At 39.0% G+C, this 17,383-nt stretch overlaps 2 protein-coding genes and 2 non-coding genes across 5 annotated transcripts in view; 2 read left to right on the top strand and 2 right to left on the bottom strand.

Moving 5' to 3' along the window:
• Positions 1-621: 621 nt before the first annotated feature.
• Positions 622-704, bottom strand: trnal-uaa (transfer RNA leucine (anticodon UAA)). Its single transcript has one exon. It is a non-coding gene; the product is annotated as a tRNA-Leu (tRNA).
• An 848-nt stretch (positions 705-1,552) lies between these two features.
• On the top strand, positions 1,553-3,529 carry LOC136687402 (zinc finger protein 773-like). Of its 2 annotated transcripts, none has more exons than XM_066661787.1 (2): positions 1,553-1,572; positions 2,169-3,529. In XM_066661787.1, exon 2 carries the CDS (start codon positions 2,240-2,242, stop codon positions 2,978-2,980), a length of 741 nt encoding a protein of 246 aa, XP_066517884.1. In that variant the 5' UTR covers positions 1,553-1,572; positions 2,169-2,239; the 3' UTR covers positions 2,981-3,529. The 2 variants fall into 2 exon arrangements, with proteins under 2 accessions (XP_066517884.1, XP_066517883.1); XM_066661786.1 differs by lacking the exon at positions 1,553-1,572 and adding an exon at positions 1,687-1,797 and having other exon boundaries at positions 1,962-3,529.
• A 3,888-nt stretch (positions 3,530-7,417) lies between these two features.
• Positions 7,418-17,383, top strand: part of LOC136687403 (zinc finger protein 850-like) — a 59,566-nt gene continuing 49,600 nt past the window's right edge. Inside the window, exons 1-4 of the mRNA XM_066661788.1 lie at positions 7,418-7,487; positions 7,969-9,030; positions 12,258-12,832; positions 15,218-15,827. Of these exons, the coding sequence (XP_066517885.1) occupies positions 8,061-9,030; positions 12,258-12,832; positions 15,218-15,827 (2,155 nt within the window). The 5' untranslated portion in view covers positions 7,418-7,487; positions 7,969-8,060. The remainder of the gene's footprint in view (positions 7,488-7,968; positions 9,031-12,257; positions 12,833-15,217; positions 15,828-17,383) is intronic.
• Positions 9,841-9,923, bottom strand: trnal-uaa (transfer RNA leucine (anticodon UAA)). The gene has a single exon. It is a non-coding gene; the product is annotated as a tRNA-Leu (tRNA).

Raw genomic sequence — 17,383 nt, 5'->3', positions numbered from 1 at the left:
TGTAGTGGCACTTGGCAAGGAAACAAGGCAGATGGAAAAAGCACTAATTGCTGCAACACAAATGAAAGTAAGTATCTACTTAAATGCCATTTTCACCAGGAATGGAGTTTGAACCCATGTGGGCAGACATCCAATGGATCTAAAGTCCAATGGTTCTTCAATGGTTCCAGTGGTTAAGAGCCTTAACCACTCTGCCTTCCTGGTCTGACTATTGCAGTCAGCTTTTACGTAAGTGTGCTGGACAATGACCAAAAACAATCATTGGGCAATGACAAAAAAAACACACAAACAAACAGAATTAGCAGGTCATTTTGGGAATGTTGTAAACAGGGGACAAACATTACATTAGTGTTGTTTCTTGGTTCAAATCCAATTGTTTCCCATTTACAGAGCAAGGGCTCAGTACATACACCACACTTTTTTTCAGATCACATGATAGATCTAGTGAACCAACTGAATTTCACTAAAACCATTGAAATTGTACAAATCAGCTTTAATGTTGGGAGTTTTTGGCCTTTTGTGTCTTTTTGTTCTGTGCATGTTCCTGTATTTTTTTTTTCTAGCAGCTTTCCCGTCGATAAAGGTCTTGCTCCTTTGCTTCATCCAATTAAAGGACACAGTTACCAGGAGTGGGGTTCGAACCCACGTGGGCATTCACCCATTGGATCTTAAGTCCAACGCCTTAACCACTCGGCCATCCTGGTCTGCCTGAGTGAGTCACCATTTATACTGGACAATGACAAAAGATAAGGGCCTGTAGATAAGGTGTAGATAAGGGCCAGTGTACTGTGGGCATACACATATTCCACGGTGCTTTAGTGTCATTTGCTGAAAAATACATAATCCAGAATTTTGACAATAAAGGACTGCGTACATACACCAGATTTCTTTCAGATCACATAACAATAGATAGAGTGAACCAACTGAAATTCACAAAAATATTTTCATTGGACTGAAATTGTGTACCATGCCTTTAATGTTGTGAGGGTTTTCAATATTTGGCCAAGTTTTTGGACTGTTTTCTTCTAGCAGCTTTTCTGTATATTCATAAATGTTTTGTTTCTCTGCTTAATCCACTTAAAGGACACAGATACCAGGAGAGGGGTTTGAACCTACGTGAGTATTCACCCATTAGATCTTAAGTCCAACGTCTTAACCTCTCGGCCATCCTGGTGTACAGCTACCATGTGGATTGAATGTTATACTACCATTCTCCACAATCATAAAATATAAATAAATAAAAATAATTCCGAATATGGTGCAATACATTCAAGGAATGCTGTGTATGTATTTGTTTGTTTGGGTGTTAATCTTCTCGTGTGCTTTTATTTTTTGGTCTGTGTATCTATTAATGTGATAATGAAGAAGTGCTGCAGAGCCCTTTGTAAATGGCGCCTGTTCCTTTAAAGTGCAGTGTGTTCGAGCAGCGGTGCACTCTAACTCGCTACGTTAACAGAGCGCCTCTCAACAGTAACTAGCCAATCAGAGTGTAGCTCCTGTCAGCGCCTGTGACGTAAGGGGCGGGGCTTGTCGGAGCGCGGACAGTGTCTGAGGGAGCGCTATTTATTGAAGGTAAAACCAGGACGTTACTGAACGTACAAAGCTATGTAAGGTTTTTCACACCGTTGACACTGTAGGTGTAACTCACTCTCAGACGGGGACAGAAATATTCTCCCTGTGAAAAGGAAGATAGGAGCTCGTACCACACGGAGCTCAGAAGATAATTCAGGATTTGTATATTCACTAATTTTATTCAAAAGAGAAATCTCATGCAAATAAAAGTTAGATTTTGATAAGGTAAGTGGGACGTTTGTAGCTTGGCTGCTGATAAAAATGAATGATACATTTCTAAGATGTTTGTGGTATACTAGTAGGTCATAAGCAGGCTTAAATTATTGGTTTTTATTCATGTGATTTTTATGCCAGTGCAAATTTAACTGTCTCATTATAGCTTTCTGCAGTTATTTAGATTTGAAAGTTCTCTGTGGTGGAAATTTCTACAAACCAAGAAAATCCAAATTTAACAAGTGGGTTTTGCTCAGATGAGTATTTAATTTAAACTTTGAACATACACCAGCTTCAGACTCGCTTTACTTTTTATTCTCCATTTCCTTTTTTCATTTGCAGAAAGAATTAACGTTACTTTTCAAGTGTGTTTCTGCTCCTAGTGTCCAAGACGGTTCTACATCACTTCAACAAGAAATACACGAAGAAACGTCTTCACGAGGAATATTTCACAATGTTGAAATCAGTTGAGATTAAATGTGAGGATTCAATCAGCGACAGCTCCAGTTCTCAGGAAACATCCTCGGTCACGTCCCCTGTGAATACGTCTGGGGATCAAACACAGAAATGTACAGACACAGGGAAAACACATCACTGCACAGACTGTGGAAAGAGTTTTAAAAGACAGTTTTCCCTCAAAGAACACCAGCGCAGTCACACAGGAGAGAAACCATATTCCTGTTCAGAGTGTGGGAAGAGTTTTGCTTTGTTAGGTAACTTTTACAAACACCAGCGCCTTCACACGGGAGAGAAACAGTATTCCTGTCCAGAGTGTGGGAGGTGTTTTATTCACCTGAGCTCTTTTAATTATCACCAGCGCATTCACACTGGAGAGAAACCATATTCCTGTTCCGAGTGTGGGAAGAGTTATACGCACCAGAGCTGTTTTAAAGAACACCAGCGCATTCACACAGGAGAGAAACCATATTCCTGTTCAGAGTGCGGGAAGAGTTTTAGGAGACTGAGCTATCTCAAGGGACACATGACCGTTCACACAGGAGAGAGACCGTATGCCTGTTCACAGTGTGGGAAAAGTTATACTCAGCAGATTGCTCTCAAAAACCACCGACTAGTTCACACCGGAGAGAGACCGTATTCGTGTACAGAGTGTGGGAAGAGTTTCAGGAGACTGCGTTCTCTCAAAGACCATCACAGCGTTCACACAGGAGAGAAACCTTATCAGTGCTCAGTGTAAAGAGATCCCAGAACATGAAAGCATCCACCCAGAACAGAAGGAGATCCACTGGAGAGAGTGTGGGACAACCTTTAGTCATGTACTGTACGATGTATTCATGGATTAAGAAAGAGCGAAAGACTTTATGATGGTCATAAAAAAATTCGCTGACCCTTAGTTACTGTTATCAGATAGATATGTGATGAAGTCAGGTACGAAGACTTTTTAAATTAAAATGTGTTGATGTTTTAAATGTATGTTTAAATAAAATGCCCATTTTTATCAAACAGGAAAGGAGAGGAAGAATATTATTCAAACAAAGGCAGTTTTTTTTATCCAGGTCCCCCAGGTGGGCCTACCACATTAAGGACATTTCTTCCAAGGACTGAAGTGTATAATCTGCAGTTGTCGTTATGTTTTCACTATGGAAACGAGGGGTTTTTCCAAAAACAAAACCAGTTCTCCTTTGTTTCGCTGGCATGTTTTAAATTTGACTTCATTTCCCTTCTTTTCATCTTATAACAATGATCCTAAAAGTGACAAAATATTTGTGCAATGAAAATTATACACACACACACACACATATAAAATAAATGATCTACATCACAAGATGTATTTCTCTTTATTTCAGTATATTGTCTGTTATTATATCACATGTAACTGTGTTAGTCAATAATTGTAGTTTTTAAGTTTTATTTTTGTAAGAAGTATTGTATTATTGTTGTTACTCATATGTTGTTCATCCTCAAATTTTTGCAAATTTTTCTTCTTAATCATTAGTGCAAGGGCAAGTGAAAATCTGAATATATTGTACATAATTTTCCATATTAGGACAGGAAAAATTATGATTAAGAGTAATTTATAATTTAGAGTAATTTATACTTATTTCTGTGTAAGTCCTGCTGATAAATATTGTTTTTCTTTTATGTTTCCGAACTGTAAATGTAAGAATATGTATTTTTAAATATGTTCCTTTATTGTTTGTTTGTTTTTTTTAAAGTGAACATTTGAAACACAGCCTTTAACGTTTAAACCGGCGCTGTTCCTTTAAAGTATAGTTTGCTTGATTAGCAGTGCAGTCTAACTCGCAATGGTAACTAGGGGCACGACTCAACAGCAAGTGGCCAATCGGAGTGCAGCTTATATGACCTTCCAGCCAATCGTGGTACAGGGGGCGGGGCTTGTTTACGGACCGTGAGGAAGAAGCAGAAGGAAAGAAAAAAATGTAGGACGCGTTTTACTGAAGGTAAGGACCTGTGTAAAACTTGTCGTAGTGTTAACATTGTGTCTCACAGAAATGGAAGGAAGATGTGAAATGTAGGAGCTTGTTCAACATTCAGTTCAGGAGATAATTCAGGATTTGTATTGTGATATTCACAGAAATCCTGACGCCTACTTATGTACTACGGGTAAATAATGATTAGATGTTGACGAGGAAAGTGGCATGTTTATAGCTTGGCTGCATAAAATAAATGCTTATATAAGCTATTCCTGAATTGCGAAGCTCTAAAATGACAAAGTTATCAGGTATTAAACGAGAAAATGTAAGGGAGTATTAATAAAATTGTAAGAATACAGGTACTTTACTAGTACTGCTGCTGTAATGGCATGAGAATTAAGTCCTGACTGATGTTTGTAATGTATGTGATTCATTGTTGCCTTTTATCTTTATCCATATATTTGGATATGAAAGGAGATTTTAATTGGGTCTTTAAGTGGGTATTTCTATAAACCAAGAAAACGTAACAATTGTTTCTTCCTCAGATGAGTCTTTTATTAAGGTTTAGATTAGGAGTCCACTTGGTGTTGAAGCCAGGGTTACACTATGTGATTTTAGCCAGATTTTAACACCATATGTCTGTTCTTGTAGTCTGCAGATTCTGTTGCAGTCTGAGTTGACAGTTGGAGGGAAGGTCAGGTATTGGGCAAGGAGCTCATACTGATGTTTGTACAGATGTTTGTTTTTGTGTAGTTTATTATTCCCAACCAGTAAGTATGTGACTGACATTTTTTTTAGTCTCCATAAAGTTTGAGTTTAAATGGGATGCTGTAAAAGGTCCAAAATGAACAGTCCCACCTTAAAAGTCTTGTGGTGTACTCAACATAAGGCCACATTCTCAATGTGTGCAAAAGACAAAGCATAGAATATGGTTGCCTGTGATCCATTACAGAGCCATGTTAGATATGAACATAAATCTGCTTCAGACTTGCTGACTTTCTTTTCTCTTGACCTTTTTTTCCAGAAAATATCTGCATTGCTTTGCCGGTCTTTTCCTGCTCCTGCGGTCCTAAGAGTTCTACTTCAACAAATACACAAAGAAACGTCACCAAGAGGAATATTTTACAATGCTGAAATCAGGAGAGATTAAATGTGAGGATACAGTTTGTGACATCTCCATTTCTCAGGAAACATCATCAGTTCATCCTGACAATATTACATCTGGAGAACAATCACAGAAATGTACAGACAAAGTGAAAATGTTTGACTGCTCCGACTGTGGAAAGAGTTTTAATCGACAGAGCTCTCTCAAAGAACACAGGCGCATTCACACAGGAGAGAAACCATATTCCTGTGAAGAGTGTGGGAAGAGTTTTACTCTATTAAGCAATCTTTACACACATCAACGCCTTCATACGGGAGAGAAACCATATTCCTGCTCAGAATGTGGGAAGCGTTTTATTCATCAAAGTTCTTTCCGTTATCACCAACGCATTCACACTGGAGAGAAACCATATTCCTGTGAAGAGTGTGGAAAGAGTTTTACTCACCAGAGTTATTTTAAAGAACACCAGCGCGTTCACACTGGAGAGAAACCATATACCTGTTCAGAGTGCGGGAAGAGTTTTATGAGACTGAGCTATCTCAAGGGACACAAGAGTGTTCACACAGGAGAGAAACCATATTCATGCACAGAGTGTGGGAAGAGCTATACTCAGCAGACGGCCCTCAGACACCACCAAGTTATTCACACTGGAGAGAGACCGTATTCCTGTTCAGAGTGTGGAAAGACTTTTACAAAGCAGAGCTATCTCAAAGAACACCAGAGCATTCACACAGGAGAGAAACCATTTTACTGTTCAGAGTGTGGGATGAATTTTAGGAGAATGAGTTCTCTGAAAGACCATCAGAACATTCACACTGGAGAGAAACTCTGCCCCTGTCCCAATGCTTGCCCTAGGCCTTCCTTGAAATGTGTTTATTGATGTTTGATGACATTGTCTAAGGCTGTGCTAAAGGGGCCCAAGTGTTTAAGGGGTCGGAGAATTGAGAGCAGAATGGGGCACACTTGTGCTTCTTCAGCGGTGTGCATCATTACAATTTAAATGCCATTCCCCAGGAATTACAGCCAATCTGGGCTTAACCTAATGCTGTTTTACTGAATGCTTAAACATAAACATGTTGATAGTTGTTGAGATCATTTATATTAATGTCCTATTTGTGTGGAGGCATTCCAAGCCTTTATATTTCTGTTTCAACAAAACCAAAAGTCGTCTTGTCTGTCTATAAAATCTTCACTAAGTCACTAGACACATCTGATAATACCTTTCTGGTAAATTCATCTGTACAACTTATTTGTTTACCTTCACATTTTTTGAAGCCACAAAACCAGTTGGTAAATGGGTTGTTCAGTATATTTATTAAATGAGTATGTGGCTGGACCTATATTACATACAGCACAATTTATCAATCAGATTTTAATAATAAAATGTAAATATTCCTGAGAAAATGACTGATTCCCAGTGCTCTGTTCCTTTATCATGTATATATTCCTTCTGGTTTGCAAAATGTAAAATTTATTGTGTTTAGTAACATTAAAAGCTTTCCCTATTAAAATGTAGTCTGTTCCTGTCATAATCACGGATTTCTAATTTAAATGAGCTTCTTAAATGTCATTTCAGTTCAGTTTAACACATCAAGAGATTAACATCACGAAATGCAACCTGATGTAGTAATACACAAGGAGAAATCGTATATACGAGTTCTGTGAAAAACCCCTATCAAATTCTTTGGTCCCAAGCTCATCTCAGATGGGTCAAAAAGAGTAGAAAAGTGCTGTAGTCAGAGGAGTCCAGTTTGTTGTCATAATAACTATCAAAAGTGATAGATGCAAAAGCCTACATTTCTTATTGTATGGCAGTGCATCAGACCATGGTATGTGTGACTTGCATATGATGTGAAGTCCATAGTTATTTCAGCAAAGCTGGCTCTAAGATAAATAATAACAAAGATGTACAATCAGGTCATTGTTAGGCTGAATATTTTTCGTAGAGAGAAGCTGTATAAAATGGCGGCTGCTCCTTTAAAATATAGTTTGCTGGAGCCGCAGTGTAGTGTAACTGCTGCCTTCTGTTCTCCAGTGGAAACTCTGCTATGGTAACAAGGACCGCGTCTCAAGAGCGACTGGCCAATCAGAGTGCGGCTCTTCCGACCTTTCAGCCAATCGTATTGCGGGGGAGCGCAGACTGTGTATAAGGGAGATGCAGAGGGAGAACTGTTGGATATGATTCAGGACGTGTTTAATTGAAGGTAAACGCTGTGTAAGACTTGTCACACACTGTTTACACTCGTTTTGTGACACACTCTCGCAGAAACTTGGGTACAAATTGTCTCTCTGTGAAAAGGAAGATGTGAAATGTAGGATAACTTTGTCTGAGCTCATGATGTGGATTTAAGAAAACAACAGTTTTTTATTATTATTATTTTGCATTAGATCATGAGTCCAGGACAACTTCCTGTTGTTCAGACCTCGCTCCTAGGTGTCATTATCTTACACATAACGTTGTCAGTGTTCTCATTATGTGTGTTTGGGTTTCCTTTGCGTGCTGTTTTCAAAACATAAAGGTCGTTTGGCTTTGGGAAAATGTCCAAAGATTCCTGATTCCCACAAGCACCCTGATAAGGGATGTTGCAGTTGTGTAAAATGAATAAATAAAAAACATATAAGCGTAACAAATGTCCTTACACTAATTACACACTCCCTTGATTTTTTTTTCTTTTTTTGTTCCAGAAAAGAATAACGTAACTCCTGCTCCTAGTCTCCAATAGAGTTTACCTAGTTTCCATGAATACATCAAGGTGCACCAAGAGGAATACATCACAATGTTGAAATCAGGAAATGTTAAATGTGAAGATACAGTGTGCACAAGCTCCAGTTCTCAAGAAACATCCCCGGCTGTTCACGCTAATACATCTAGCAGACAAACACGGGAAAGTACTGACAAAGGGAAAACATATGTCTGCTCAGACTGTGGGAAAAGTTTTAGTTATCAGAGTACTCTTAAAATACACCAGCGCATTCACACAGGGGAGAAACTGCATCAGTGCTCAGACTGTGGAAAGAGTTTCACTCTGCAGAGGAATCTTCTAGCGCACCAGCACATTCACACAGGAGAGAAACCGTTTTCCTGTTCAGAGTGTGGGAAATGTTTTATTCAGTTCGGTAACCTTAAGTCACACCAGCGCATTCACACTGGAGAGAAACCCTATTTTTGTTCAGAGTGTGGGAAGAGCTTTACTCAAAAAAGTTCGTTCGTATATCACCAGCGTGTTCACACAGGAGAGAAACCATATTCCTGTTCAGAGTGTGGAAAGAGCTTTACTCAGATCAACAACCTTCACCGACACAAACGCCTTCACACAGGAGAGAAACCATATGCCTGTTCAGAGTGTGGAAAGAGCTTTACTCATGAGAGTTCTTTCAGAGAACACCAGTATATTCACACAGGACAGAAACCATATCATTGTGTAGTGTGTGGGATGAATTTTACAAGACTGAGTCATCTCCAACCACACCAGCGCATTCACACTGGAGAGAAACCTTATCAATGCTCAGACTGTGGAAGGAGTTTTAATCAACAGATTTCTCTGAAAGAACATCAGCGCATTCACACAGGAGAGAAACCATATTCCTGTTCTGAGTGTGGTAAAGGCTTTACGCAGCTCAGTAATCTTAAATCACACCTACACCTCCATACTGGCAAACCGTATTACTGCTCGGAATGTGGGAAGAGTTTTACAAGACTCAGTTCTCTCAAAAAACACCAGCACATTCACAAGAAAGACTGCATCAGTGCTCAGAGTGAGTGAAGAGTTTTACTGGACAGGAAGCTTTGGACGTTTTGTGGGAGGACCTTCAGCCATGTGTATTTAAAGGTTTATGCATGCATTAACAGAGGAGTATTGGCGTTCTCATGATTTTCTGCTGCTGGCTGTAAAATTGAATTCAGTGGCAGGTTTGTCGGAGGATTTAAAAAAAAATTAATATTCATATTAATGATCATCTCTTACTCAGTTGTATCATTATGTAGCCAAGTTCTCAATAAAGTAAAGAATGGACACTAGGATCTGCAGCTGAAGGATACTGTCGCTGTATAGGAACTAAGAACAGAACAAGTTGCACACCCCCATGAGGAAGAGTGGAAGGTCCAGCAGTAAAATAAATATGCTATTTAAAGATCTGCTACTCTTTATTTGTCCTTATAAAAAAAGTAATTAATTCATTAATAATACAAGAATATTTGGCTGATAACCTTCTGTAACATGTGTTTCTCTTTCCCCAACTGTTGTTTCATATCTGAGTGCTTCTCTGTATTTCTTTAATGTCTGATATTTTAACTTTACCCTACACAAAATCCAGTTGGTTTAGATTTCGTTCCTGATACTGGCGAGCCAACTTATTCCATTCCACCTTAAATGTGAGACTTGTTCATGGCTGAAGTTGTTTTATCCTCTTTATTCCTTCAAAAGCAAACTTTTACCTGGTTATATTGTGAGGCTAACATTAACTGCTTATTCGTGTTTTTCCCATTCCTTTCCACCAATTTTGTCGGTTTAGTCCCAGGGTTTTTTCTTCTCATTTGTCACCTAATTAAAGGACAGCTACCAGGAGTAGGGTTTGAACCCACGAGGGCACGTGCCCATTGGATCTTAAGTCCAACGCCTTAACCACTCAGCCATCCTGTTGCAGCTGTAAGTTTGTGTAGTTAAACACTTAGATTATCTTAAAACTGCAATACTTTCGGGAAATGTAGTGACCTTGGTTTCAAATTAAACTACGAATGCAGTAGGATGCTACGACTGTGATTTTAGATACTCACTTTACAGTGTGATGGTCTAAAACTATTTTGAAACACACATATAGAATAAATTTGCTGAGCCAGTAAATGTGAGTGGTTAAGACATTAGATTTTATAGCAAATGGATATTTTATTTTGTGGATTCAAATCCTATTCCTTTCATGTGTCCTTTAAAAGAACCACATTGGGAGCAATACCATCTTTTCAAAGGTATTCAGAGGGGGAATATTACACCCCTTTTCTAAGAGACCATTCCGGGGTCCTAATAAACGTGTGTATTGCTTTATTTAATATACAGCTTTATATGTCATGAATAATATATTTCCATAAAAACACACTCGCCACATGGCTGGGTGAAAACTGCTCTAAATATCTCAGAAATTAATTTCCAAAAAATTAATAAATGTTTTGTCTACTGAAACACATTATTACTACAAGTCAGGTTTAAAGCCAGGACAGCATGTAACATTTTTTAAATGGCTAACAAATTTGCTAAGTTCAAGCCCAAACTTTTTGTGTCGTATTTGAAAGAAAACTGACTGAAGACAAGATTGCCATGCCCAATAGCAGATAGAACGGAACTCCATTTGTTCCACAGCTTGTAAACTACAATGAGTGGGGTTCAAACCCACAAGGGCAAGCACCAAACATAGGTTAAGTCCAATGCCTTAACCACTCAGGCATCCAGGTCTGGATATGTATTTGTGTAGTATTTAGATGATCTTAAAATTGTGATACTTTTGGGAAATGTAGTGATATCAAATAAAAAAATAATTAAGTCTTAACTATATTAATAATATTTATTTCTTAGTTATGTTAAGATTAAATTAAAGGGCTGCTAACAGGAGTGGGGTTCAAAACCAAGGTGTGCACATATTGGATCTTAATTACAACAGTGTAACCACTCAGTCATCCTGGTGTGGTTGAAGGCAATGTTGTTCAGTTCTCAGTTGAGCATAAAATTACACTATTTTACAGACAATATTGTTTTAACTGTTCCTGTCCTTACCATCACAAAACACTGCTCTTGTTCCCTCCTGATGGCTACAGCTGCATTCAACTTACTGAAGCACTTTAAATTAGGAGCCAGAAACTTTTATTTTAATTTTTTATTGGAGGTGATTTGTGCCCAGGGAATAATAAAGGTATAATCAGAATGTGATCAAGCTGGTGGTTGAATATTTTTAGTTGAGTGACACTGTATAAAATGATGCCTGTTCCTTTAAAGTATAGTTTGTTAGAGGTAACAAGGTCTGTTATGGCAACAAGGCTCGCCTCTCAACTGGCCAATCAGAGTGCAGGGCTTATGACTTTTCAGCCAATAATAACATAGGAGGCGGGGCTTGTTGGTGCGCGGAGTGTATCTGGGGGGAGCTGTTCGTTGAAGGTAAAATTGGAACGTGTTTTTGCTTAAGGTAAAGAGTCGTGTAAGATTTCGACACTGTTTAGACTGTCTGTAACACACTTTCATAGAAAATAGGGCATAAATGTGCTCTCTGTGAAAAGGATCGTTTAAAATGTAGGAGATTTTTCCTGAATTCAGGTCCTGAGGTGGATTTCTCTGTAAAGGAAAACTCAGAAAGCTAACAATTGTTTTTTGCTAAGATTAATATATATATATATATATATATATATATATATAAAGCTTTAGATCATGAGTTCAGGAGAGAACCTTGGTGTTCAGACCTCACTATCAGACATGGGTAAAACACATAGAAGGGAATATAACAAGTTTTCTAGATTTTTTTTTTTGCTAGAATTTTGCTAGAGTTCTTACAGTGTGTTTGGCTTATTGTGCTCCATATACCTCACACATAACACAGGTTGTTAGGTAAATTGGCTATAAATTATTGTCCACAGATATGTGCATTCCTAACTTGTGACCAAAGGTTCCTGACAGACCATGGACCAACCACCACCTTGATCAGGAAGAAGTAGTTACAGAAGAAGAATAAATAGCAGAATGAATGGATGAATATATACCAGCTGTAAGACCTACTTGACTTTCATCTCCTTTTCTTTTTTCTCTTCTAGAAAGTCTTCTCCTGCTCCTTGTGTCCAAGAGAGTTCTACTCACAAAAGAATATAATCACAATGCTGAAATCAGGAGAGATTCAATGTGAGGATACAATTAACGGTAGCTCCAGTTCTAAGGAAACATCCTCGGCTGCTCCACACAACAGCCCATCTGACAAGAAAGTGCAGAAATGTAAAGACAAAGGGAAAGCTTATATCTGCTCGGAGTGTGGAAAGAGTTTTAATCGACAGAGTTGTCTAAAAAAACACCAGCGCATTCACTCTGGAGAGAAACCCTATTCCTGTTCAGAGTGTGGTAAAAGTTTTAGTCTGTGTTTTAATCTTAAGTTACACCAACGCCTTCACACTGGAGAGAAACCGCATTCCTGTTCAGAGTGTGGAAGGAACTTTAGAACACTCCGTATTCTCCAGCTTCACAAGCGCATTCACACAGGCGTGAAACCACATCACTGCTCAGAGTGTGGAAAGAGTTTCACTCAACTTGTTTATCTCCAAACGCACCAGCGCATTCACACTGGAGAAAAACCTTATCACTGCTCAGATTGTGGGAAGAGTTTTACTCAACACAATTCTCTCAAAAAACACCAGCGCATTCACACAGGAGAGAAACCGTACTACTGTTCAGAATGTGGCATGAATTTTACTCAGATCAGTCATCTTTACAGCCACCAGCGCATTCACACTGGAGAGAAACCTTATTACTGCTCAGAATGTGGGAAACGATTTACGAGGATGAGTTCTCTCCAAAAACACCAACTTGTTCACTTGAAACACCGCATCAGACCTCAGAGAGAGTGAAGAGTTTTACTGGACAGAGGAATCTCCGAAAACTTCAGTGTATTCACCCAGAATAGAAGTGTGGGAGGACCTTCAGACATTTGTATTTAAAGATGCACACATGCATTAAGGGATAATGGTGTTGACATTTTTTTGTGCTGCTTGCTGTGAAATGTCCTTCTTACTTCATCAGTTTGCTATCATCTTTACAAAATCTCAGTAAAGGGTGGACACTAGGACCTGAAGGCTAATGTTGCTGTAACAGAGGAAGTTACATTCCTCCATGAGCAAAAGAAGGACAACTCCAACAATAAAGTAAAGAAAATACACTATGTCATGGTCTCCTAGTTATTATTTGCACATATAAAATTTGTCTTTACATACTAGATGATTACTAGGCCAGCAGAGAGCATTTGAAATGTTCTATATTTTATAAACATTACGTTATTGCATTAGGTGAAAGGTCAAAGTGCCACTAAGGGTCAAACACCAGAGCAATGTTCCAAACCTAACCAGTCCTGTTCAGAAGGGCATCTTTCAGTTCCTGTTCCTTTAAATGCCAATGAGCTTATGTACATCCCAACCCAAGTGCACAATAAGCAAATGTGCCATTTTTGCTTGGTTCTCTTTCTACTCTGTTCTTGTTTTCACTCAGCACAGTTATACTTCTTAGCTTATTGTGCTTTCATTGAGGAGTTTAACCCCATCTGTTCACTTTCATATGAAACAGTTTCCAGTGTTTTGATTGTACAAACAAAGGGGCAGGGTTAACCTAAAGTGCCTTAAAGTAAAGAACACTTCAAATAAGAAACTGACTGGATGGTTTTGATATACAGTGTGTGGGTTGGTGGACTCCAGATACCCAGATTATTATACAAATGCACTGACAATGTGTTTTATTCATAATATATCTCCTTTAAGCATACAGGTGTTCAACACACCTTCTTTAAAACAGAAAATAATGTTACCATCATACCTTACCAGCAAAGAAAATGAATGAAACACATAATGCATGTCACTTGTCATAATTATAGAGGTTATTTTAACCTTATTTTGTTTCGTTCCATTAATGCATCTCATTTTGTTTTATGAATTACAATTTTTAAAGTAAATTCCAGTGGAGTCTAGAAGCAAAAACCCCTACAATATACAAGATATAAAATACAAAATGGGAGCATTGCAGAAAACGTTTTGGAGCCACTGCTCTAGTTATTCAGCAGGGGACACAATATTATTAGCTGCATATTTTTGTTTGGATGTTTAACTGTATACAATCGCGCATGTTCCTTTAAAACTTCTCTTCAGAAAAAAAAGCGGGCCGCGTCTTAACAAACCGACCAATCAGAGAGCGAAATTCCAGCCAATCTTAACGAAGAGGGCGGGTCTTGTTGGAGCGCGGACTGTGCCTGAGGGGAGCTGTGTTGAAGGTAAATATAGGACGTGATTTTGCTGAAGGTAAAGGGCTGTATAAGAATTTGACTCTGTATACACTGTGTTTGTAACTCACTCTCACAGAAACGGGGGCAGAAATCTTCTTTGTGCGAAAAGGATCATGTGAAATATAAGGAATTTGTCTGGGCTCTGGAAATCCTGAGGTGGATTCATCTGTAAACATAGAAATCTCATAAAGTTAACTATTTATTTTGCTTATATTAGTATTTTATTAAGTATTAGATCTCTTGGGATTTGGAGAGGCTCTTGGTGCTCAGACCTCAATCTCAGGAGTGAGAGAAAATAACCAATTTTCCTGTTACATATCATCGCAAGTGTTCTCCCAGTGTGTGTTTGGGTTTCCATTGTGTGTTTTCTCTCACAATAAAAAAAACACATGATGGCTATGGGAAGTTGTCCAGAGGTACGTGTGATGCCCTGTGATGGACTGTGCCACTGTCCGTGGTGTGCTCCTGCCTTATGCCCAAAGATTCCTTATAGGCTTCCAGACACATCATCATCCTCATCTAGCTGTTACAAAAGATGAATCAATGAAATAATATATAAATTAATAATATAGCCATGAAGGAATAAACATACATCAGCTGCAGACATGCTTAACATCCTTCTTCTTTTTCCTTTATCTCTTCTAGAAAAGAATAACATTCCTTTGCAACTCTTCTCCTGCTCCTATTTCTACCTTACATCAAGAAACATCACCAAGAGGAATTCATAACAATGCTGAGATCAGGAGAGATTAAATGCGAGGATACGGTGTACTGTAACTCCAGATCTCAGGACACATCCTCGGCTGCTACTCCCCACCCCAGCAAACCTGGCAGACAAACACGGGAAAATACAGACAAAGGGAAAACATATGACTGCTCAGATTGTGGAAAGACTTTTAATTATAAGAGTTATCTCAAAAGACATCAGCGCATGCACACAGGAGAAAAACCATTTTCCTGTTCAGAGTGTGGTATGAGTTTTACTCAGATCAGTAACCTTTACACGCACCAACGCATTCACTCTGGGGAGAAACCGTACTCCTGTTCAGAGTGTGGCAGGAATTTTAAACATCTTTGTAATCTGCAACTTCACCAGCGCATTCACACGGGTGTGAAACCACATCGCTGTAAAGAGTGTGGAAAGAGTTATAGTTGTCAGAGTTCTTTCAAAAAACACCAGCTCATTCACACAGGAGAGAAACCGTTTTCCTGTTCAGAGTGCAGCAAGAATTTTTCTCAGATAAGTCATCTTTACATCCACCAGCGCATTCACACCGGAGAGAAACCACATCAGTGCTCAGAGTGTGGAAAGAGTTTTAATCAACATATTTCTCTCAGAAAACACCAGCGCATTCACACAGGAGAGAAACCATATTCCTGTTCTGAGTGTGGTAAAGGTTTTACTCAACTCTGTAACCTTAAGACACACATACGCCTCCACTCCGGTAAACCTTATTACTGCCCAGAATGTGGAAAGAGTTTTACAAAACTGAGTTCTCTCAAACAACACCAGCTCATTCACAAGAAAGACTGCATCCGTGCTCAGAGGGAGTGAAGAGTTTTACTGGACAGAAGAATCCCCAACATCACCTTCAGTGCATAAATGCATTAACAGAAATATAATGACTTTCTGATCATTTTGCGTGCCTGTGAAATTGTATTCAGCATAAAGTGTGTCGGTAGTGATTTCGGTAAAGGTACAGCTTGTTTTTTCCAGAGAGGGAACATGATCCCCCAGTATTTTCCTAAATCCCTGTGGAAAAAAAACCCAGTTTTAGCTTCTTACTGATCAGCAAAGGCCAGAGACAGACGAGTAATTTGGACTATATAGCTGACAGGGCAAAGTGGAAAATAAAATAAAAGAGACTAAGCCTGATACTCCTAAGCCCAGAAGGACTAAACCTAGAGGCATACATAGAGAGAACACTTAACTGAAGAAAAACTAAGTGGCCCATCTTTGCATCATTAAAGTCCTTAACACAGCTCCATGCCTCCTTCTCCTACTTCTACAAGCGCCGAGAGCTTCTGTGACCTGCTCCAAGCGCCATGCTGTTTTCACATATAGTCTATTAAAGCACATATTAAACTTATCTGTCTTCTTGTTTTTATTTCTTTTAAAATGCTTTTTTTCCCATAATTGTATATGTTCTCATAAATGTATAATTGTGTTTTAAAAAACTCAGTTTAAGCCTCAAGTTCAAGTTCAAGAAGTTTATTGTCAGTTCAGCAGTATACAGTGTTTACAGTACACAGTGAAACGAAATAGCGTTCCTCCAGGACCAAGGTGCTACATAAAACAATACACAACATTAAAGTGCAACTAGTGCAAAGCTAGTGCAACATAAAACAGTGCATACACATTAAAGTGCAAAAGATATGGCTAAGAAAATACAAAACAATATCCATACAGTACAATACAATGCAATGCAATACGAGACAATACAAAACCATAAGTACAGGGGGCTGGGGGGTGGGGGGGTGAGGGAGAGAGACACTGCAATTTAAAGTGTATTTGTGCTGTAAACGGTAACTGGCTGTAACCATGATGTAAACAGGATATATGTATAAACAGTACACTCATTTTCAGACCAGTGTTTGCGTGAAGAAGTGTATGTGTGTGCGCTTCTTCAGTCCAGTCTCAGTCTCTAGATGTTCAGGAGTCTGATAGCATGTGGGAAGAAGCTGTTACAGAGTCTGGATGTGAGGGCTCGAATGCTTCGATAACTTTTTCCAGACGGCAGTAGGTTGAAGAGTGTGTGTGAAGGGTGTGTGTGATCTCCCACAATGCTGAGTGCTTTGCGGGTGCAGTGAGTGGTGTAAATGTCCGTGATGGAGGGAAGAGACACACCGATAATCTTCTCAGCTGTCCTCACGATACGCTGGAGGGACTTGCGATCTGCCACAGTGCAGTTCCCAAACCAGACAGTGATGCAGCTGGTCATGATGCTCTCGATGACTCCTCTGTAAAAAGTGGAGAGGATAGGAGGTGGGAGATGAGCCTTCTTCAGCCTTCACAGAAAGTAGAGGTGTTGCTGGGCTTTATTTCTGATGTTACTGGTGTTAGTGGACCAGGTGAGATCATCCGCTAGGTGAA

The sequence above is a fragment of the Hoplias malabaricus genome, chromosome 2, assembly GCF_029633855.1.
Source record: "Hoplias malabaricus isolate fHopMal1 chromosome 2, fHopMal1.hap1, whole genome shotgun sequence".
Taxonomy (NCBI): domain Eukaryota; kingdom Metazoa; phylum Chordata; class Actinopteri; order Characiformes; family Erythrinidae; genus Hoplias; species Hoplias malabaricus.
This window is presented reverse-complemented; position numbering and strand designations above follow the sequence as displayed.